Source organism: Neolamprologus multifasciatus, chromosome 8 (genome assembly GCF_963576455.1).
Source record: "Neolamprologus multifasciatus chromosome 8, fNeoMul1.2, whole genome shotgun sequence".
NCBI lineage: Eukaryota > Metazoa > Chordata > Actinopteri > Cichliformes > Cichlidae > Neolamprologus > Neolamprologus multifasciatus.
In genome coordinates this window covers 21,345,385-21,370,344 of record NC_140446.1, presented here as the reverse complement: position 1 = coordinate 21,370,344, position 24,960 = coordinate 21,345,385, and the positions used below count along the sequence as shown (strand labels likewise).

General features: G+C 40.6%; 1 protein-coding gene across 1 annotated transcript; it reads right to left on the bottom strand.

The window, feature by feature from the left end:
* Positions 1-2,216: 2,216 nt before the first annotated feature.
* On the bottom strand, positions 2,217-7,285 carry gdf10b (growth differentiation factor 10b). Its single transcript, XM_085170346.1, has 3 exons — positions 6,754-7,285; positions 4,540-5,441; positions 2,217-4,354 (listed from the first exon to the last, which is right to left on the bottom strand). The coding sequence occupies exons 1-3, from the start codon at positions 7,013-7,015 to the stop codon at positions 4,163-4,165; spliced, it is 1,356 nt and encodes a 451-aa protein (XP_085026472.1). The 5' UTR covers positions 7,016-7,285; the 3' UTR covers positions 2,217-4,162.
* Between the last annotated feature and the right edge of the window lie 17,675 nt (positions 7,286-24,960).

The following is a 24,960-nucleotide window of genomic DNA, read 5'->3' as shown; positions in this document are numbered from 1 at the left end:
AACCAGCCAAAAGAAAAAGTGATAAAATGTCAGCTTGAAGGCGTAACAGCCTTGCTTGTTAAAATCTGTAGCTAGATTAGCTTTGTAGTTCTCGTGGTTTCAGTGCTGTGGTCAAAATGTCAAGAAATGTTCATGTTTTTATTAAATTTCTAATTAGGCAGCAGGATCCAACCAATCCTATCAGTGTGTATGTTTCACATTTCACATCTCTGGCATCAGTTTTCTAGCCCATTGCTAAAACACTACTTGTTTTTGCAAATGCAAAAGTTCTTTACAATGAACTAATAATCCCATTATTTACAACCATTATACTCATATTAAACGTTTGCTAGTCCCACAGAGTCCACTGAGGATACACATTTTGGTGATTAAGTTATGTACAGGCAACACAATGGAGAGCATAACATCATATTCCTACCCTCAAACACACAATAATAACATGGACTGAACCACCACTCACAACCACTAGCACTTTATATAGCCTCTGTAGAAATTATCCACATATCTCACTTATCTTAACTGCACTACTGTATAGTTCTGTGTAAATCCTAATCCTACAACTGTTTATAACTTGCATAGTTCACATTTCTGTATAACTGCATATCTCAGATTTCTGTATAGTTTTTTATTTCATATTTATATCCTGTTCATAGCCTGTACATAGCTTGTACTCACTACAGCCTGTACATACTTATAGTTATAGAATATTCATAACATACTTCATACCGTGTACATTATAACATACCATAATAGACCCATTTCTGTAATATACTTACATATCTATATTATTGCTAATATATATTGTAATATATCTATATCATGGCTAAAGCACTTCTGGATGGATGCAAACTGCATTTCGTTGCCCTGTACCTGTGACATGTGCAATGACAATAAAGTTGAATTCTATTCTATTCTATTCTATTCATAGGGGGATGATGAAATTAACATAATATACACGAAAAGCCAAAGAATTTGGATTGATAATAAATGTTTCTTTTTAAACATATAGATTAATAATCACTGTATGTGTGATTGTGTTTGTTTCATTCAGATTGTCCCAACATTAAGGAGGTGATAGAGTATGTACAGACATATATGCTACAATCATATTTATACTGATAAAATATTAATAATATAATCTGTGTTTGATTTCAAAATGTATTTATGTTGAGTTTCTTGTCTCAATGGGAACTAACAATTAGATGTGACCCTGTGTGAAGTTTTGGAGAGATTTAATAGCAGTAATGCATTACTGTAAAAGTACAGATACTACAAAAATAAAATAAGAGATTGCATATCAGGCAAGTTCTATATGTTGTGGACTAATCTTAAAAAAAGTGTGTGACTGTATCTCTTGTTGTGCACTTCTTCTGTGCGAAGAAGAACCAGACGCAAAGCAGCATATGGAAGAATGTTGACGAACTGGTTGAGCCCAAACCTCAAGCCAGTGAGTCTGGGGACGTTGGCTTACATCCGACCTATAGTGGAATTTCTTTCTTCTTCTTCTCAATCATTCAGTCTCTTATTACTTGGTTCACACTGGGTTTCATAAAATGGTTTCGCTGTGGCCCTTTCATGGTCTTAAGAGGTCTGCACTATGGAGTTCATCAGTGATGAAAGACGAGGAGCAAATGTACTGGCATGGGTACAGCAAACAGTGTAGGCATGCAGAAGGAAAACAAACACGATGAGAAAACTTTAATATGATCTAAAGTGCAGTCACCTGATCAGTTGGATGAACTTGTGAAAAGAAAAGAGAAATAATAAAAATGTTTTAGGGTGGTGAGGACTTGATCATGTGTCATACCAGCAATATGTTTCGGCCCAAGCTTTGTTTTCAAGGTCAGGCGTTTGTCAGTATACTGCATGTTTGTTCCAGATTCTTTTCTCATCAGGTAGCAAATCAGTCTCCAACCTGAATAAAAACATTTTTAGGCAATAAAAACAGTTAGATTAAAGACCTTAATAGTCTCCATGAGGTCTACATTTGTTTCTGTTATGTGGTGATATTCTCTGTAGCTTCATACAAGTGACTCCTGCCCTGTGACAGCTACTCTGAATCTTCAAAACATACATTACATTAACAATTTGAAGTTTAAGTCATCACTGGTGATGAGCCTAAGTGTAACACTATGCTATCAAAAAGTGCTTTTTAAAAAAAAAATTCTCCCAATTATTGGCAATTAGGGGATAAAATAAAATGTATTTTTAAATACTTTTTTCTTGTCTCCAGACAGCAGGGTTGGGATTTGGAGCTGGGATTGTGGTTATCATCAATAGTGACTCACATATCACAGCGGTTTATATAAAGTACCAAACAAAAACAAACACAAAACTTTCTTTTTAATCAAATTTATTTACAGGTCATGTAGACTAGCATTCATAACTAAAAAGCACTAACCTGCCAACTATTTAAAAAAACACAGATTGTCTTGTAACCTGCCAGAGGGTCTGCAGATGGACATTATCCAAGGCTATAATCTGGCATATTAAATTGTTAAAATGTTCATTAATATGTATTGTCCCTCTTTCTAAATAAATAAAATAAAATAAAATAAAATAAAATCAGCAAACCTATATATCAGACCTAATGTCCCAATTTGCTGAATAAAACATCAGCAAAGTTGGAAATTAAAGGAAAAGTTCACAAAAGTGTCTCAGGTCAGCACAAATACCCTTTGGCACTGATTCTTTAAGTGTCTGGAAATCTACTGGAGACATGGAAACCATTACCTCAAAATATATTTCCTCATTTCATGATGTTAGTAGTGTCGAGAGCATATTCATCCAAAGTCTGTAGTAGATTTTAAACTGGACTGACATCTGCTGATTATTAAGGTATATGATTCAAGCATTATCATCCTCAGGAAATAAGTACTTATAAAATGAAGGTGAACAATTTTGCACTTCCTCTAAAGTGAAATGTTTAATTTTTCCCTCCATCTTTATATATGAAATTTAATGTTACATAACAAGAGGTACAGTGTGTATATAGTACTGCATGTTATGGTTAGGTATACATACTTTAATACATAAAAACCTACGTTAACAAGTGTTTTTGACAGTATGTACAATTCAGTTTATTTTTACACCAAGCATACACCAAGTCTGTGGTCTATTAAAGCACACATCAGCACATCCCATTAATATTTGATTACAGTTTAGCAATATCTTCTTTAGTTACTGTGGAAATCTACTTTCATTACTGTACACATTAAAAACTGTACATGTCTTTATGGATAAATAATGTTTTAGTGTTTGAAGGAAGCAGTGAATAAACACGGGAAGTACAGAAAGTCCAAGTTTGACATCCTTTCAACTGAACAAAATGCACAGCAGGTGGCAGCAGTGCATTGTTTATGTGTGATTGGTGAACGGGCTTAACCCTGCTTTCAATGCATTAACAGTCACCGTATGGCAAAATACACTCATTATATACAAGATATAAACAAATAGTTGCTGAGATATAGTTTGAAGAAGATATGACCTCTCATGCATGATAAAGGGCTAAACTCACTAAGTACCACTTAATGTTCATGTGTAATGATTTCCATGACAAATGCTGAGTAACAGAGAATATGAATAGGCTGCCATGTAGCATCTGTGTCCAAAGTTTGACCACAGTTCAGAACATTTGATTAGCTGCTGAAATTCAGCCTTTTTTGAGCTCTTTTGAGGAGTCTGAGCAGATTCCCAAACCAAGTCCAGTTAAGTCTGAGTCCAAGGTGATGTTAAAACAACATCCTTCTAAAAACTGAAACAGAGAAAAAACTTGATAAACTGCTCCAAATAAATAAATAAAAAAGCTTTTTAAGTGGGAGCTTGATCTACTTGCAGGAACTTGTAGATTAAAAGTAATACAAACACGTGTTTCTTTAAGGGCACCCGAGCATTTTCAGAAAATAAACTTGGATGAAAGGCATCTATGAACACTGTTAGACAAGCAGAAAAATACTTAAGGCAATGTCCAATCCTGGCAGACACGAAACAAGGCCAAGATCTCGGAAGAAAATTCTGTATGCATCAGTTATTCTCGCTGTTTCTCTCTACAACTGTTCTTCCATCTGACACGAGCTTCCTGTTACGCGCTGAGTCTACACTTTCTTTGTATTCATTGTCTCCTATTCATTGATCACAGTTTCCAGCGGCTCATGCAGTGGCCCTACCGGCAGGCGCATGTATCCACAGACATGTTTGGGTAAACCTTTAGCACCATGTTCCTGCTTGGATCCAGGTAAAGGACGCTGAGGGGGCTCATCTTGTCTGGAACACAACATGGCTCAGGCACACCAGGGACAATTCCCACAGCTCTGACAATGCTCTGGATAGTGGCATGATTGGAAGGACGTGCCACCTGAGGAAGTAAGGAGTTGTAAAGGACTGATTATTAGTACAATAACAAGAGAACTTCATGTTTTTATAATAGTTTTAATAGTTTTTCTACTTGTGGATTTGGTAAAACAATGAAGTATTCTACTGACTGAATTAAAAAAATCAGCTAATGGTTGGAGTGACAATAAGAAGGTTTTCATGTCTTACTTTAGGTATGGGGAATCCACAGGTCCCGGCGCAGTAGTAGGCATCAAAAGCCTTTGGTGCCAACACCCACTCGCTCCAGCCGATGTCTGCAAAATCTACCCTGAGGTAGCGCCTGGAGCAAACCCTGGGCTCACTCCACTGTCTCCTCCTGGCCTTCTTCATCGTCCTCTCATCAAAGCTCAGCACTTGTGGCTTGCCCAGGCCCTCGCTGCCCTGCTTTCTTCCCGTTTTGACCACAGTTTTTGCTTTTGCTGGGAAATATGTGCTCTGCCACAGTTCGTGGTTCTTCAGGTTATTGAAGTGCGCCTCCGGGATGTCGTTGGTTTGGATCTGTAGATGAAGCTCCCTCCGAATCCTCGAGGCTGACGTTGAGGCGAATGAGTCATCCCCTGCTGGAAAAGGCCCATACCTCTGTAGTGACATGGCCACGCTGTTTGGTTCATCTATAGCTCGATCGTCGGCATACACCAAGATATACGGCAGGTTGGCTGGTGAGAGGCTTTCTTGGCCATGAGGGCTCCTCTGCTGTACCCGAGCCCCCCCAAATCCCATATCAAACTCCACCATGGCCACAAGCTCTTTGACATCTCTGGCATGTTTCAGCACTGCAGTTACGTCCTGCGTTTGCCAAGAGCTTTTCTTGAAAGGAGACAGAGTTACGTTTCCCAGAGGCGTCAGAAAAGCAGAGTTTAGGGATGACCCATAGAAGAGGAGCCGCGAATGAGCAGGATCGGGATGCTGGATGCCTCCAGACGGGTGGCGAGGTGTTCGGAAACGCCACGCCGGTCTCTGGTGGTGGCGGGGCCTCTTGTAGAGGAAGTGAAAAGAGGCGGAGAGGATGAGCTCGGCGTTTTGGATTGAGGACAGGTTGAACTGGAACATGTCTCTGCCCTGTGAGACTCCTGGGGAATATGAAAAGGAATCAGGAGACAAATGAAAAGCTTGGCAAGAAAAAGTTCTTCAGGTTACAAAATGTCTGAAAGAAAAACATTTTCATCCTGCGCACAGTGCTTTTTATGATCCGAATACAGGAAATACACACATAAACAGTGATGTGATGAGCTCAGCTATACAGATCTTTTGCTGAACAGATGCTACAGCCCTGAGGGAGCACCTCTCTCTGAAATGAACAATAAAGACGAGTGAAGTGATTGCACTGTTGCCTTGACCCTTTCCCCTTCTCTTCTTTGCAACTCCTTTATCATGTCACGCTGGCACGCTTGATGTCAATATATCACTCGCAAAATGTTGCTCAACACATCTGATGGACCTAAGCAGCAGCAGCAGCAGCATGGAAAACATTAAGCACGGCACGGTTAAATGCCTGCCTCGTGCATGACCAAAAAACCTCACCCTCGAAAGCTACACTATTGAAGTTCAAATCTTGTCTCCTGCACTTCCACCGCAGCCTGAAAGACAAACATTGGGTCGGACCAGCAGGTCTATCATTGACATATGGAAATGCTTATAGCAGAAAGAGCTCCTCTGAGGCTTTATGCGGTGTCTGAGTGTGATAATGGGCTCTTGTCTGACACCTAGGCTGTTACAGCTACTGGGGAAAAAACAGTGTTTGAGACATAAAGTTTTCTCAGTTCAGTAAATCACAGCACAGACAGAGGTGAAGACGTTTGGCACAAAGGGAATCGAGGTTTGCTGGGCGATTGACAAAACACCTGTGCTGAGGATGCTTAGGATAAAGAAATGAAAAGTTAAAATTTGAAATATTAAAAGTAATTCGGATCTTTTAGTCTCTTATCTTATCTACTTAAGTTTAATTTGGACATTTTTTTCCTCCTGTATTTTTTTAAGTTAATATTTGGTAAAACAAAAATTAAATTAACCCTACAGTGAGAGAACTGCACTTTTATTTAAGGACATGTCAAAGATAAATACATACATGTTGGTATCCAGATCCACACAGTTTTGTTTCTTCTGTAATTTCCCCCCTTTTTTGCAATTCGACCAATTGCATTAATGCGCTGACTTAGTGTTTGACTACAGTAATTATGATATCAGCAACAACAAACCTGCTTCAATTTGTGCGAAAACATTTGAACGTATTTACAAAATAATTAACGTCATCCAATAAAAATGTATAACTGAATATTTACTTTGTAGTTTTACGCATGAAAATCTTGTTAAACAAAACCACGCGCGGCTCTGCTCTGACATGTTTATCGGTGAACTTAAACAAATATAGGTGTTGTCACTCACTCGGAACAGCTTTAAAACTTCTCACAGTGTTTCCTTCCTTCTGGCTCTGCGGCTCTTTACTGTACTTCTCGTACACTTTGAACATGTTGATGGTGACCATGTCCCGGTTCGCGCTTTCTTGCGCAAAGACGCGCTGCTCTGCAGCCGGAGAGATTTCGGCACCTTGACGCACGGCTCTTTCCAGACCTTCAGATTGAAAGTAACTCCAGCTGGACTCCAGGACCGCCAGTAAACACAGGGTGTAAAAAATCCGGTTCTCCATCGTAGCTGATGTGGAAGCAGATTCTATTAAAATTATCTTCAATCAATACAATTATTTATTTGTCTATTTTTAATAACTAATTATTTTTTTCGGGTTTTTTTTGTAAACATCTATTTCTAGTCCTGCCAGTTTGCTGCCCACCCAGACTTCAAATCAATGCCCAGGTTATCCGTGTCAGATCCGAACTCCACGGTTCATGGTCTACAGCTGTTTCTACAATGGGAGGAGATCCGCGCAGACGCTGCTGCTGCAGGATGACAGATGGTGACGCCTCAGAGCGCGCAGCCAACGAGAGCCATGCAGCCCATTATGTGAAGTGCTCATGAGCACTGACAGGCTTCACAATCCAAAACTTCTTAAGACAGTGACATCTGACAGAAAATGCATCCACACTAAGGACTACATGCTGAACATCATTCTGCTCTATCTCTGAGAGTTTTATGAGGGCGTTTAAAAAATAATTATGATGGAGTATAATAATAATTTTGTCTTATCATGCTGCACTGGAAGACTACTTTGAAAATCCAACTAAAACTCATCCATCCATCAATTTTCTTTACCACTTAACCAAATCAGGAACCTATCCCACCTGTGACAGGGCAAAAGGTGATGCACACGCTGGACGGATTACCAGTATACTGCAGGTCTACACCTTTTGTGATGTCACCATTAGGACTGGTTAAGCCTTTAAAATGTAAATAAAACATATACATATTGTTACTGTGACATCAGACAGATTTCTCAAGTTCTGATGCTTTAACTTGAAAAAAAACATCATCTGACATCATCAGCCTCAATCTGACTGACAAACCGAAGAAAGCAAAAATACCCCCATCAAACAATAGTTTACAAAAACGATCATCATGCTGTATTAAGTGGGACTTAGAACTAGTGATCAAAACTATAAACTCATCAGGAAAATGTTTACTGTGGTCATAAATAAACTGAGAAGCAGGGATGTTTTGTCAGAGATTTAAATAAACCTGGACTTTTTCTGCAATTAGAGGTCTGGTGGTCATTAGCGAGACTGCAGCTTTAAGGCACTTCCTTCAGCTGTATTGCGCAGACCGTGAATACATGTCCATGTTTTCATCTGCACTCTACAGTCAAGCCAAATGCGCACTGATCCTGGCTTACAAGTCATCCCATCATATTCATATATCGTCATGTCACTCTTTAAACATTGCCCATTATTACAATTCAATAATGACCATGTAATTAACTTCTGTACTCTAACTATCTGCAAGCCATTACCCATTTTGCAAGCAGTTTATACTCAAACAAAGGAGAGGCAATAAAAGATGCTGCAACAACACCTTCTTCATTTCCCCTCCCTTTGATGTTTGCCTGAAGGAATTTCTTGGATGACTCCATCATTACAGCACAGAAAAGGTAAAAAGTCTTGAAAAGGGTCAAAACCCCAAGACCTCTTGGGATTTTTGCTTGCTTCAAACAACAACTGCTTGAGGCAGATGGTCACCCCTCAAGACTGTGGATCTGCTGCAGATTTCTATCTGCTGATAGGGAGAAGGTGCCAAGTGCTTTCACAAAGAGAGGTATTGGGGTTTTCCTATTTAATACTGTAGGGACTTGACCTTACTATATAAAGTGCCCTAGAAGACTTGTGTTGGGGCTATCCTAGCAAAACTGCATTTTAAAACAACACTTGCACTGTTGCTAATATACTGCAGGTTGCTTGTTCAACCATGAAAAACACATATTTGAAACAACAACCTTGTAACACAGAATTAGGCATTACTACTGTCTTAGTGTTTACCCACATAGCAAGCAGGTCTGGCCCAGATCTGGTTTCAAGCCGGATCTGCTGGCTGACTTCTGGCATGATAAGATGTATGTCATCCAGATATGGGCCAGACCTGGCATAAATGGCACTGTCTATGCCAGGGGTGTCAAACTCAAATACACAGTGGGCCAAAATTCAAAACTGGAATAAAGTCGCGGGCTAACGTTAATATTTATTGAAATATATTAATTCCTCCAGATATAAGAAGGAATTTTTTCTTATGGACTCAAACACATTTTGCTGAAAAACTGAATATGGAACAAGCAAAGCGTAATACTAAACAATATATATATTAGCTGTATAATACCAGTAGGCCAGCTCTAATAGTAATTTGGTGTGGCTGCGCGGGCCAAATGTAATTAGGCTGCGGGCCAAATTTGACCCGCGGGCCAGAGTTTGACACCTATGGTCTATGCAATGGCATGCCATATCTGGCCCGATTGTGGTTTGGTGTATGTGGCCCAGGACCATAGAAAACAGGTCTTCCCTGGATCCGGCATCAAGCTGGCACTTTCTGACGGACTGGTGTCATGGCAGGGTGTATGTCAACCAGATGTGGGCCAGGTCTGGCAATGATGGCGCTATTTATGTTCCTATTTTTCTATTTTAGTTAGAAGACCCAAATGCCATTTGCAATACTATACCTATTGATCAGAAGGTTAGTGGTTTGATCCCTGGATCCTCCAGTCACATTTGTCAAGAGTGTGTATGTAGTTAGGAAGCACTCAGTTAAGAGAAAGTGTTTGGTTGGGTGAATGTGGCATATTGTATAGAGCACTTTGAGTAATCTGGGAGAGTAGAAAAGTGCTATATAAGAATTAGTCCATTCACTGTCTAAACAGAGTTTTGTCATGTTACTTTTGCACTGTTTTGCATGTTTTGGCACATGTTGTTATTGCATGGCTTGATTAAGGTACACATTAGGCTGACATCTGGGGCCAGCACAGGGCCAGCAGTGTGTCTACAACTGGGCCGTGGCTGCACACCACTTACACATGGCCCACATAATGCAAAGAATGACGGCCCTTCTGTGGCCCAGATCAGGTTTGCCAGAGGTAATCCACACATGGGCCAGCACAGGACCACTAGTGTGTCTGCAACTGGCCTTGTGTCTGGCCCATGTGTGGGCCACCTCTGGTAAACCAGGTCTGGGCCACAGAAGGGCCGTCATTCTTTGCAGTATGTGACCATGTGTAAGCACATTGTGTGGGCCAGATCCGGGCCATACCAATTTTGCTATGTGGGTATATGTTCACTTCAGCTGCAGTCAGTTAGCCCTGGGTGAGCAGAAAAATTGGCTTTTTATACCACTGGAAGCTTTATTACTAAAGCTAGATCTTCCAAGCTTAGAAAAGCTGAACCATGATGAGTGTTCAGACAGGAACTTCACTGACTGATGGGCGAGTCTCAAGGTGAAACACGTGTGACTTTGTTGCCTGACAGTTTCTTTTAGGCAGCGAGTAGCAGAAAAAAAGGAGTGCTGCTTTGTGTGTTTCTGCTGTAGCACAATGGTTTCCCTGTAAGAGACGTGCTCTCACCACCACGGGTCAGACATCCATTAAAATACCTCCTGCTGGTCCTTGAGAGGGATCACAAGGCACTCTTTGACACCACTGTGTCCTACATCAGAGATAAAGGACTCTGCTGCTGGGACTGGGATCCCCTTCAGTAAAACAGTGGCGTGTTAAAAGGTCGTGCCATTTCAAGGAAAGAGCCAGATAGTATCAGCCTCCTCCCAGAGAGTAATCAAAAGATGTTATCACTCAGCGTGGGGCAGTCTAATTGGTTATAATAGGGTTTGAAAAAGTAACATTGCTCTTGTGAGTCTACTTTTTGTGGTGTTGTGGTTTTTGTGCCCCATTTTAAAGTAGGCATATGTGACTGTGAAAACGATCGGCACAGTTGTGTTTGTCCTTATCAGAAAAAAAGGTAAAAACATTAATAATTTGACCAAACACTTATCAAAACCCTTAAGGTGAAAAAAATTGCCTTGGCTGGATTACAATCTGCCCCCTCTGGGATTTGTAGCCCTGGAATTATCTGGAAGTTGTTACAGTGCCACAAAACTGATGAAGAAGCAGATCAGTTAAGATGAATGGGGGCACAAAGTGCATGCTGCTGATATTCGAGACCACCATTCACATTTAATCTGTTAGAACGAAACAGCGGACCTGTGGTTTCTTTGAAAAATGACTACAGTCGTTTCCGACTTTTGGCCTCATAGTCTTGGTCGTTCAAGGGCTGTTTTCCATCAGGTGGTTTTTGGGTGGCCCCAACCTTTACGTGTTTTCTCACCGTGAGGTTGCTGGTCGAACTTCTTACAAGGCCATCTAAAGGTTTGCCTGAGGTTCGCTTTTTGGGGGATGTGATTGGTGGGAATAAATCCCTTTTTGCTAAAACTGCTTTTAACTTAGATTAATGAATAATATAAAATATAACCCATTTCCAAAAATGGAAAACAGTTGGTTGTTTTTTGTTTTTTTAAGTTAATGGAACTTCATAATGACACTTCATTCTACAGCGGAAACTTTCCCTGTTCTGATAACAATATATCTACATTTATATCTAGAAAATTCTTTCTTTAGCCTAATGGTGTTTATTTATTTCATGCGTCATGATCATTGGCTCAGGGATCTGGTCGATAGTCATTTATTGTCCAATATTTTTTCACAAACTCCAGCAGTGTCATCAGTTTTCTTTCACCTGGCCAAAGAACCGACGAGTTTGCACCATGGACAGGCACCGTCATTCACCTGCCCAAAATTCACTACTCCAGTCACTTGTCACTACCCCTCCTTCAGTGCTGATCAGATTTCAGTGAAACTTGTACACAATGATAACCTAATAATGGGTTTTCATATAAACCCTGCTCAGGGTCAGTGTCAGATGATTTCTTTTTGGTATAAATAATGTCTTAAACTCGGTTAAGGCTGCCCAAAAACAGGGCTGTGATGTGATTTACATAAGATTGTCAATGTTGATACATTTTTTCTGCACAAATGATAAAGAAAAAACTTCATAAAATACAAAATCATATAATACTTGAAATATCAATTGCCACATACTACTTGCATTCAACATGACTACAGAACATGCCTACAGCCTACAGAACAATTGATGACTATACACTAGAGAAGCACTAGGGGAAAAGTCTACAACCAGATGCAAGTGGTTTCTCGGGGTTTCTAGCAATTGCTGTAAAATTGATCGATAAAGCCCTGATCCCAGGCCAAGAGATCAGCACTTGACACTTTGATAACCGGTTGCTTGGGAAAAGTGTTCTGCATCTGCCATATTGTAAAGAGGTGTACAATGTTGCACCAGTAAACCTCCTTGCAATAGAGCAGATTTTATACAAGCACCAGTCCTTTTAGTATGTGGAAACTCTTGTTTACCTTCAAAGTAAAAATTGTGCCTCACTGCTGGAACCAACACTTTTTAAAAGGCATAACTTTTACTTTGATGCAAATGTTCGCTGTTTCCTGTTTGCGTTGCACTTTTATCACGTTCTTTTACTACAGCTTGGAGATTAAAAGGCAACTGTTTGCAGACTAGTTTGCATCTTCCATGCAAAATACGTGACTCTGGCAATTTAGTAGTGACCACAGCAATCACTAGAAGCATTATCTTTGTGACCAATAGTGACAGCCATATGACATATTTTCCTTCCTTTCCTTTTATGGCCATGGTTTCTACGGGCGATATACCCTGTGCATGACAAAAAACCTTCTTTCTTTCTTTCTGTACTACACATTGTATGTATTATGAGCTGGATGAGCTACTATATAACTGATATTCTATTTAATTTTATGCTTTTGGTCCTTTCAGGTACAATAACACAAAGAGAGAAAACTTCGCTCTGTCATAGAAGCTCAGTAAATTGTGTTTAATACTCACCTGTGTTATTACAGAATCTTTCTCTATCTGCTGTCTTTCACGTCATGATTTGTGCCTTCTTACACTGAATACAAGGTGCTCATTGTGCTCCTCTTTTTATTTCCTGGTGAACACTGAACACAGAAAGTGAGTCATTTCTTCTGAGGAGAATTTACAGTTGATGTTTTGACAGTTTTTGACTATGAAACTTTAAGCTCTATATTGATGCCTGTGCACTGAGCCAGGACTGCTTCAGCACAGTCATTAGCCACATGTTTAAAGGTAATTTAAACCCCCGCCAGTATTTGAGACACCTGCAGCAAAGTCTGTAAGAACCCTCATTCAACACCTTACTGCCATAGGAGAATTAAGAAAATCTTAGAGAAGACATACCTCGTCATTTTCTGTATTTCAAACTGTTCTATCCAATGAGCATAAATTCTCAGTGATTATAAAGTCGCCTCGTTATTGTGGATTTGCTGCCAGACGTCAAAGGTCCAGTGTCCCACACACGCCATCCTTATTAGCAGTAAGGCCGCTAAAAATTAGGTGTTGAAGCAGAAATATTAAATGGGTTGACACTCTATATTCCACAAGGACTTATTTGTACTTGATATATGAATAAAGCAGTGGAATAAATGTCCAAAATCTAATTTCCATTCTTTGTAGTTGTGGTTTTGGCTAAATAGAGGAATAGCTTGAGTTTTTTTTTAGGAATAAGGCTAATTGGCTTTCTCACTAACAGTTATTTTAGAACACAGATCCTAGTTTAACATCGATAGAGTGGTGCCTTGAACATGCTTGTGTTTTTCATGAACATGAATGAAAACCTTTTTGCAACAAAAGTGCGTGAAAGGGAACTAACATGCATGGTGAAGGTAGCTAGTTCAGAGTCATAGGGGCTAAAGCCTGTCACAGGGTGAGCAGTAGGGTTCACTCTGGAGAGTTCTTCAGTCTGTAAGGATAGCTTCTGTTTAAATAAAAAATCATGTTGTGCTAAACTGAAACATGTTGAACATCTCTGCGCTCAATATGAAGCCTAAAGCCTAGACTGGCCTAGCTAAGCATAAAGGTTATGTGTGAGGTAACAGCTCATCTTGTCAAACCTGAAAAACTGTGCCTGTCAGCCTATATGAAGTCCAATAAGTAGGAATTTATATGTCTTTTAATTTATTTGTGTAAAAACAGAGATGCAGAAATGTCCAACTTCATTTGTTAAGGGTACCCAAGACTATGGCGGCATAAGCATCCACTCAACATGTCTGACAAAAATCCAGTTCTACATGTGCAGGTGGTTCAGCTAAACGTTTATACACCATAGTATAGCATATAGCATATTCTGTTTCTTTTTTACAAGCACGTGGGTTATTTTTCTTTCTGTCCTGACCATTTACCTTCTTAATCTATAAATGTGGATTGCACTGACTTAGTATACCCTTCTACATATACCCTGTAGTATAAATATAATCATGTTCAAAGTCTGCATTTTATCCATGCGTTAAATAGCCTTAGAATAGTGCTAGGCTAGCTTGTCCTCTTTTCAGTCTTCTTGCTAAGTTATGCTAACAGCTTTAGCTTGCAGACAGAGAACAAAGAGCAGTATCAGTCCTTTTGTCTAGCACTCTGAAAGACCTCGAATAATCGCCTTAACGTTTTGCATGTACCTGTGCATTGTAAGGGCCTTTGGAGGTTTTTCAGCAATATTGTAAGTAATAATTGGACAGCAATATAACTACCAGATGAATAAGCAAGCCAAAATTCACATCCTCTATTGCACACCGAGACTCCTTTAACATTTTTCATTTGTATGACATCATCGATGAATCACCTCTCCGCCACCTCCTCCTCTTTCTTCTGTGCAGGGTGAAATTGAAGTGCAGCTCCCACAAATATGCTCTCATTCACAGAATATTTGCCTGGGGTGCTCATCAGGACATGGGGAGGAGGACAGACGAGCCCACCATGTTTCTTTTGGCGTGAGACCCCATCCTTCATCCTCCCCCTTTTCCTCCCCTTGACTTGTTTTCATACTGCTGGCTGGTGCTGAATGACCATTCATGCTCACCGACGCTGGATGTGGCTGTTTGTGTTCGAGTGTGTGAGCGCCCGAGGGGCATGGCATCCCTTCATCTCATGTCTGCCAAGCCACACACAAACACACGCATTCACACACACAAACAGCATAACCCAATCCAGTCTGGGCTCTGTGTCATACCTCCCTCATAGCCAGCCAGAGTCATGCCACTTCAGCTCACATCAGCATCACTCAGACAAGAATGACAGGTCCACACACACACACACACACACACACACACACACACACACACACACACACACACACACACACACACACACACACACACACACACTCTCTCTCTCTCTTGCTCTCTGGGAGATATCCGGTTGTCTCATGCACAGTGGTGCAAGTAGGTGCAGCAGTGCCAGCTGGAGTCAGAGGGGAAATTTGACCATGACAAATTTACGACTGCAGATCGCGGTACTTTGCCAAACTTTATGGTAAAAAAATAAAATAACTGTGGACATGTGAAGAGGTTTAAATGTCACTTGCGCATTCCTGCACCACCTTGCATCTTGACAGAAAACCAAATCCACAAAACCTGCATATGAGTCTGATGTTCTCTGTGCATCCACAACATTCAGTTTAACTGTGTTTCTTTGACTGCTGTATTTTACAGTGTAGAGAGAACATAATCTTAGAGTAGGCGCAGTTGGAGGGGAAACAAATGGGATGGGACAAAGTTACATGATCTTCACAAGTTCAAAGGCTTTCAGTTTAACCAAAAGATCTCCCTTTTGAAAGTCAAGAGAAAACAGAAAACATCAAGCGACTGTGTTTATGCCATGTTCTCTACTCAGGGATAAACTATAAGCTGAATAAAACCCAGAAGAACAGGGCACTGTTTTCCAGTTTAAGGTCTAATGATCAAAAGGCAATATGGTGAACAATTTTATTATATTCAGTTTTATTTATATAGCACCAAATCACAGCAGCACTTACCTAAAGGCACTTTATATGGTAATGTAAGGACCCTGAAATAATAGAGAAAAAACCCCAATGATCAGACAACCCCCCTATGAGCAAGCACTTGGCAACATTAGGAAAGAAAAACTCCCTTTTAACAGGAAAAAACCTTCAGCAGAACCAGGCTCGAGGAGGGGCGGCCATCTGTAGTGAGAGTGAGGGGAGGAAGCCAGGACAAAAGCCACACTGTGGAAGAGAACAAAGAGTTATGTATAGCTCCAAAACTGATCTATCTATCTATCTGAAATTGAGTTATGCTGAATTAGTGATGCGGGTGCTATGCATAACAAATGTGTGTCATTACATATTTTCTTTTTTAGCTCAGCTGTATTAAAATACTATAAGACGTCAGCTGATTATCTGCTTTTTCTATTTCTAGTCCAAAATTGCCATCCAGTTTAATTTGAGTTGCTAAACCAAAATAGCTACCTAGTTCAAGTGGCCTAGTTTTGCCAGTTTAAACCACTTCTGCTGGTATATATTTACAAAACAGCTGTATTTAGCTTACCAGGTTTATTAGGTAAGCTAGCAAATAGTTCTTACCACTAATTTAGGCCATTTTTCATTCAAACTTCCCCTGCCTTAAAGGAAAATGATGGCTTTCTACAATGTGGACTGTGATTATACAAGTAATCTGGCAATTTTGCCAGATGAGCTAACACTTACAGAATATTACACAAATTATATTACATAATCTAGACCTGTTTTGTCAGTTTTTTAGTAGTAATGTGATAAAGTAAATATAAATCTAAACGGTAATGGGTTTTTTCAACATTTATCAAAATACCAAACTGCTCATTCACAGATAACCAATGAGCAGTTCGATGTTAAGCAGTCACACGACCTTTGCTGCCAGAAAAGAGTCCATTATACTGACTAAAAGTTGTGCTTGAATTCCCAGAAAGTCCTCCCATCACAGGTTCTCTGAACTCTGGTAGCTTCTTGTTCAACCTGCACCCCACGATCAGTGTCAGCTTAACACTGTGCCACGGGTCTGTCAGAACCACGCATGCAGACGGGCTCATTCATCATCCCACTGGAGACAATGGGCCTGATGACTAACCAAAGTAATGAGCAGCTCTCGGCTGCGCAAGAGCTTCCCTTCTGAGATCCAACTAGCATGTGCAGAATCCAAAACCACAAGAACCCCAACACACCCCATGCAGCACCACCGCCATGTGGCTCCACGCAGACAAGGCCAGCAATCACCGTGATGGATTTAAGCTCTGACACGCTTTCCCTCAAGCGACCCAATTAGAAAAAAACAACAACACTTTTGCGGGATGTTTTTCTCTTTTTTAACAAAGCTCAAAGTTCTCATTGTGTCTTCCTGTCTGATCCAGTGATAAATGTGCTGTGCTGGAGGAAGATGGATTGATTTTAAAGAGGAAATTAAGTTTCATTATGGTTCAGAATAAGGAGTTGGGGAAATCCCTTTGCACAAAAGGAAAGTGAGAAAGCAGATCTTAAGCTAGGTGCTGAGCTCCAAACCAAAGAAAGACAGGCACAAAAAGGCTTGAAAACTTGCAGACAGACCAACATGCAGTTTTGAAAAATGAGTCCAATGTGCCGTCCAACAGCAGATTCCCAGTGAGGAGTCTCTGGGATTCACTCACTCTCACTAAGAAGACATGTCATAAGAGTCCCAGACCTTACAAACTTTATCTAAATCAAATCTCAGTCTGTGACTGCGTGACAGACGAGACTCAATGTCTCCCCTGAGAAGACCGCTCATTAGAAAATGATGTTCACTCTTCTTGAGTGTTGTCAGGACTGCAATTTTCTAGAAGGGAGTTGTTTTGGCAATTCCTCCTCAGAGGCCCCTGTCTGAGAACAATCATCCAAGATGTGTTTGTCAGTTATTTGAAAAATTCACAACAACCTCAAATTGGACCTATTATTCACATCTTAGACTTCTGCTCCAGCTGTATAAAAAAACAAACCAAACCAAAACAGCCATGATTGCATCTCTCTCTGTGTCAGTAGGGATGTTTGGTACCATCAAGCTGATCTCAATCTGGCTCCACCTTCTTAAACTGTTCTTTTGTCAGTAAGAAAGATAGGGATGGTTAATCCTGATGGAGCACACACTGTAAAAGCCAGTAATTGCCTTATCACAAAATTTGATTTGTGATATTTATTTTTTTTAATTTTTACATTCTTTGCACAGACAGAGGAAAAAAAATAAAGATGCATAATCATTAAAGTAAAAGTAGAAATAAAATATGCACACAGGTGAATAAAGCATGCTTTTTGAGTATTTTAAAGTTTGTTTAATTAATAATTAGTCCAAAAACACTTTAAGTTAAATTTAGATTATTTAGTGGTGGTACAATCAACCATAAGCATACTTATTTAGTGAATGGGGTATGTACAATTTGTAATGTTAAGTTAAAATCTGAAAAACACCTATAACGAGTTCAATAATAAAAGTGTAAGTCAGATAAAGTTTACTTTCTATCAAATATTCCTGTTTTCAGTTTAGTAATTAAGTGATGCAAATGATTTGTGGTTGAAACCTAAAACATGAAACAAGTGAAAATCTGAATAAAGAAGTTAAAAAGCAAAAATATAGAACAAAATATATATTTTTTGCATTCATGCGATCATGTTGATTCAATGGATTTTAAAGACAACCCAACATTGTTTGACATGCAAAATCCAAACTACATATATATCAATTTCCTGTTAAAACAATTACATTAAATCAAGTCCACGCAGCTCTAGCTGTTTATTTGACATCACATTAATGGTAAGACTCAATCTCATGTTACTGTGGCAGTAGAAACTCACGTTGCAGGTTGTTTTGTCTACCCTACTCAGGCACCAGTTTTCATTTGAGATATTTGGCTGTACTTTATATGTTTCCCCTCTGAATGCACTGGAAGTGAGAACAACCACATACATTTCCTTTGTGATGCACTGTGATTATTTTGGATTCACCCCGTGCTGTTTAACTTCTAAACTGGCTCTGGATGTTAAATAAGTGTTCGTTTAGAGGCAGTGTGCTCTTTCTTTGCAGTAAGATGATGAACAACCCAGGATATTGGAAGTGTGCTACTGCTTGTTCAGCAATCATCAGTTAAGAGGTCTTTACACAGCATCCCAGAGGAAGAAAATATAGGAATTAGTTAATGGCTGAAATTTATCTTTGGAGTCAGGTGACCAGTGCTTAAGGCCACAGTAGATAAAAACCCTTTTACTTTTTTCACATACTTAGACATAATCATACCATGATGAAACAGTCTACTCAGGTCTTAAATGTGTAACACCATAATCAAGTTTAGAGACTATGGTGGAGGATCAAATGGCAAGCACCTGGCAACCATTGGTTGCTAGGGGAAAATGAGTATTCCCTCACAGATCACGAGCAGCTGCTGTGCAATTGATTGCTAAGCCCCAATTGAGACCAGCCTGTGACCTCCTTGTAAGCACCAGTTGTTAAGGAAAAATGTGCATCCCCGACTGGTTGTTGAGTAGTTGCTGAAGGTTGCTGTAAGAGTTGCAAAGAGATATATGGTCCTAAACCAAAAAACAAACAAACAAAAACCCACGCAATTGCCCTGGTTGCTAGCCGATTGCTGTTCAAATTTTGCATGGAAGATACCAACTTGTCAGCAAGCACTCACCAACTACTCACTAAGCGACAGTGAAACAGTAAAGAGTGCAATGAAGATCGGGCAATTGGCCTTCAGAGTATAAATTCCACCTTTTGAAACATGTTAGTCTTTTACTTTAAAGGTGAATGTTTTCAGTTTCCAGTTTGTGCCACACCTTTCCAAGTTTTTTCTAGTCACATTTCACTAGCAAGTTTATGAAAAGCAGTTAGCATCTTCTGGGCAAACTCTGGGCAATCTGCTAGCAAACAGGCACTCTCTTTGCAACCAATGTCACCTATTAACAATAGCCACTCGCCAACTGTTTGGGAAACATTTTTCAGTCGTGACTGAAGGTTGTCGGGGGCCCAAATCTTACTTGCCCTTCAGTTGCTGAAGTTAGTGGCAAACCTGAGGCCATATCACCATCTAACATGCACCCATCCATTCCTACAACTCATGTGCCAAGATCTACCTCTATACTGCCACCTTTTCCTGTTTCTCTGAGGGAACATCGAGATCTTATCTAGCTAACTGTTGGTAGTTGTGGGACACACCAACAAACCTCACCTCAAGACACACCCTAATCAATCGCCTGAACTACCTCCTCAACTGGCTTCTTGTAGAGAACCAGTGTCTCTAGAGTGAGTCCTGAACAGCCACGCTCCTTACCCTATCATAAAAGCTGAGCCCAGACAACATTTGGTGGAAGCCAGTTTCCACCACTTGTCTCCATGATGTCACGACCCACAGGTTGTGACCACAAATGACGGATGCTAGTTCTATATTATTTAGTTCTACTACTTTCTTATTTTGGAGACAGCAAGTCATGCATGTACACACGTACTGTGTTCAGCCACTTAAGAAGTAAATGGAGGTTTTGTTTAGTTTTTCCTGTTTGATCAATAGCTAGGGTAAGGCTGCTGTTTAGTATAGCTTTCTCACTCATATGGTGCAGCGGTTAGAGAGCTGACTAACATGTTTGAGGTCACTTTTCATGTTCTAACAAAAGTGTGCATTAGTTTTATCCACAAGGGCAGAAACAACAGCCTGCATTAACCTTACATTGGTGCAGTGACATTTTCATCCTGGGCAAACGGACTGAAGCAGCAGCAGTTTTAACAGACAAATGTAAAGTTATCGGGCTAAAACAGTTCATCCACTTTGTTGTGTTTGCTTTGGCTCGGTATTGCGAAATTGTGCTGTCTTTACCCAAAGACCCCGCGATGTTTATGCAACTGATGAGCTGAGAAAGAGGGAATGCTGCACTCTATCCACGCTTCTATACATCACTTCGAGGGCTACCCTACCGAAAGGGGCCATTTTCCCATCATCTCTCAGTCAGTGAGGCAGTTACTCTCCACATTAATGGACCAAACGGACCTGACGACTGGCACCAAGAGCTCTCAATCTTCCTCTCTCCCCCGCTCACTTTAATACTCTATCTTTGTATACTTTTTTTCTTTCTTTCCCAGTCTGCTTATGGCTCTCTGCCCCCCCTCTCGCATTTTCTCTTTGTCCTGTTTTCAGCATTTTGGGCTTGCTGTCCATAAATCACTTGTCATATCACTGTGACATACTCCGGCCCCACTGAGGCAGCCTGTGGTGTGATTTAGCCTCAAGTTGATTTTTGTGCCGAGTGATACTTTGTATGTCAGTGCCTCTGTCAGTCGCACACAATTCGGACGCAGCGAGTTTTCCAGCCAGCGCTCAACTTTTTATTCTCTTTTCATGCGAGAGAATGGAATTAAGTCGGTGCATTACAGACTTCAGTTTTTCTGGCCAGGCATATTGTTTTCCTTGGCCGCTGCACTTAAAGTCTGTTGAAACAGGCCTTTTTTTCATGTCTATAAATGGGCTCCTTTCATGAATCCATGAGGGAATGCTTGCTTTTTGAAGCAGTTTAAGAGGATACTGCACCGTACTCAGTCAGGGGGCCTAGATTTGCGCTTGGTATTCACACACACTCCATCATATTGAGGTTAATATAGTATGGCAGGCCCACTGTATATGAATTGTCATGGTATTTATCAAAATGGCTTGCCAAAGTGCTGGAGAAAGGAACAACTGGAGTGGTGATGAGAGGAGTTAGTGAATTGCTTCCTGTCTTAGAGAGCTGATGAGTGAAAGATAGGAGGAGGCACAGAACACAGATAGCTTCACATGTCCTATTGCTAAAACAAATAGCTCAGCTTGAAACAATATGAGCCAGTCTATTGCGTCTCAGACTACAACTGTATTCATTGTTGAGGCATTTACACCAAAAAAGAGCTGTGGTGCATTACTTACTCTGAAGAAAGTAATTTGTTACACTATGTTACATCTCCTCGAGGGCAGGAGGGGATAACACAACAACTCTGGAAACCCGGTACAGGTGTTATAAAAAAGTTTAATGGCAGCGCTCTCACAAAATAAATAACCCAAATTCAAGCAACAAATGTGGGGGAGAAAGGGACAGTTAGGTTGTGCCAAAAAAAACAACAAAACAAAACAAAACAAAAAAACACCAAAAAGACAAACCCAAAACTTAGCTGAGCTATTATCCTAGAAAAACAAAAACAGAAAGACCCTAAACCTCAACTCAAAACAAGCTCAAAATCACATGGGTGGCACCAACCTACTTACCTAGTGTTTCTAACAAAAAGACTCTACGTGAGTAAGTGTATGGGGTCCCCAAACTTACCTAGTCCACTTTACTCCCACCACAACCACCAACCAAAAGAAATACAGCAGAGGCACTTCACACATGTGCCAAACAATTCGAAGGAGGGAAGAGAGCCACACCCACCCACAGGTGAGTCTCCTTATCAAGGTGTGCCCTCCTGGGTTGTCCAATCAGGGTCTCCCTCCTCTAATTAGTTGGAGATCCCCAAATTGACATCAGCCTGCAGTCTGCGTACCAAAGGGAATGGCAAACAAAAGGAGAGGGAAAGAAAACATGCAGCCTGCAGACACGTAACAACTAGTTAAAATATTTTGGTAATGCTGTGTTGTGTTGGTCACCCTCTAGTGGACCCGTAGACCCATCCTCTAGACCCCAGAAGGTGTGCTGTGGTATCTGGTACTAAGAATTTTCCAATCCTTCGAATCCTGTAAGTTACGAGGGGTGGCCTCCATGGATCGGGCTTGTTTACTCGATTAGATTGCGACATGGAGACGTTGGAGGCCATGTCAACACCTCAGACTTGTTGCTGTGCTCCTCAAAGCGTTTCCGAACACTTTCTGCTGAAGGAGGATACAGCCATCAGGGCATACTAGTTCGAAGAAAGAGTGCACAAATACATGTCAAAGTAACATCGACTGAGTGATCTGTGGCTATACAGCCCTGTACTCAAAAACTGAGATGCATTTTGACAACTTTCTATCAGAACCAGCATTGGTCAAACTCACTAAGATCCTTACATTTGTCCATTTTTCTGCTTCTATCAAATCAACTTTGAGGACGAAATGTTCACTTGCCCTCTAATTCAGCGGTCCCCAACCTTTTTTGTGCCACGGACCGGTTTATGCCTGACAATATTTTCACAGACCGGCCTTTAAGGTGTCGCGGATAAATACAACAAAATAAAACTAGACATTAAGGATTTTTGATACTTGTTTCCAAACAAGAATAGCAACACACCTTAGGAGGAAATCAATATATAAAACACCATAGCTGCTTACAATAGTTACTGATTGTTTCATGCTAAATTAAAATGGCCATAAAATGGCTTTTAGTGCTGCAAATACTGTACAGAAAGAATCCCCTGTCCAGGCCTGCATCAAAGCTGAGAATTTGAAAGAATAAGTAAAAACGATGCAATAAGAAGACATCTTTTAAAGAAAAGACAGAACAGCAATGACCCAATCCTGTATGGGGGACTTCTCATATCATTGGCAGCTATTGTTGCTGATTTTTACATATCATTGAGCTACCTGTAGAATTGACACATTAGTATCAATTATAGGGGCTTTTAATTCTAAACATGGAAATAAAGAGGGAATTGAATGAAAAGGTAAGGAAATACTTTACCTCACAGGAATAAACGGCCACGGTTCTTTGGGTGTAGCATACAAATGTCTCTCTGGTATCTTCTGTGACTTTCACCCTTAGCTAATCGTGTAGAATAGTAAAGGTTTACCAGACAGGAAATAAAAGTCCTCAAGGTCTGTAGTCCTGCAGGTTTTAGATACTACCCTGGGTCAACACACCTGAATCAAATGATTAGTTCATTACCAGGCCTCTGGAGAACTTTAAGACATGTTGAGGAGGTCATTTAGCCATTTAAATCAGCTGTGTTGGATCAAGGACACATCTAAAACCTGCAGGACACCGGCCCTTGAGACCTAAGGGGAGTTTGGGAATGAACATAGAGCCATGCATGGCATTACAGTATGACGATTGAAGCACTATAAATAAATCGAAACTGGAATCTATTCTCATGACCCTTTCCATTGAAAACATACTAAAATATATACAGTACATATTGGTGGATTTATTCTTTAACCCCACAGGGCCTCGTTCATTCTGAACTATCTCACCAGAAAGGAAGAGGAACAGCCAGCTCGGCTTTCTTCTCTAACGACTGAGCAACAACTTGGCACATATTCTGGGGCTTTATGAATTTCCCCCATAAACATACATAGAGCTGTGATAGACTGGCAACCTGTCCAGAGTGTACCCCACCTTCTGCCCTGTGTTAGGTGAGACAGGCTTCTACCACCTCGTAAAACCTAGAATTAGATAAGAGGTTGTGAAAACGGATCAATTGGATGTAAATACACACAAAAATAAGTGTTGCAAAATGTGTTTCTGGTAAGCTCTCAGTTTTTCTGGAAGCTTTGTTTTAGTAGCAGCACTCCACATTTAATGTTGTGGTAGAATAATTAGAAAAATTATTTCCAAAAAGGGCAAATGAATGTAAACGCCACCACAAATCTGAACAACTTGGAAAGTCAGCAACACCTTTGGGACACCTTTCACATATATTGTTTGCTCTGCTCTTGACGAAGGCGGTCACACTTTTCTCTTCTCCTCCTCCTCTTCCTTAGCTTCCCTGCTTAGCCTCTGTGTCCTTGTCTAGTGTTTTTTGTATTACTTTTCCCTGGAACATTCTCTCACAGTCTGTTCTCTAAAACCTAAAAGAGGAATTATGGATTGGATCAACTGGTCCCTAAATGCAATTGACACCCCTTTCTCAACGAGAAGTTTGGGCTTGGGTGAGCCTGAGTGCTGAAGATATCTACCTATTCGGAACCATGGTAACAGGGTTCTGGCTGATCGGAGCTGGCTTGGCCCTGACTTATCGAAGAATTAAGAAAGCGGAACCGGCTGTTCAAACCCCCACAAGGCTGCCCGCTGGGATTGGAACGATGGGAGAGGCGTGAGTTTCTCAAAATGGGCTCATTGAGTGCAGCTCAAGATCTTGGAGAGGCTACGGCTGCTGTGAATACTCAGAATAAGATCTCTGACTGCAGACTGGATACATCTCGGAAGGGCTAGCTCGGAATAACATCTCTGGGCGAAAATTGGATGACATCTCGGGGAGGCACACTGCCGTGAGTTCTCAGAAATCGGCTCCTTGAGCACAAGAAATGATAACATCCCAGAACGCAAGTATCGCGGCTCTCCAACGGGAGAGACCAG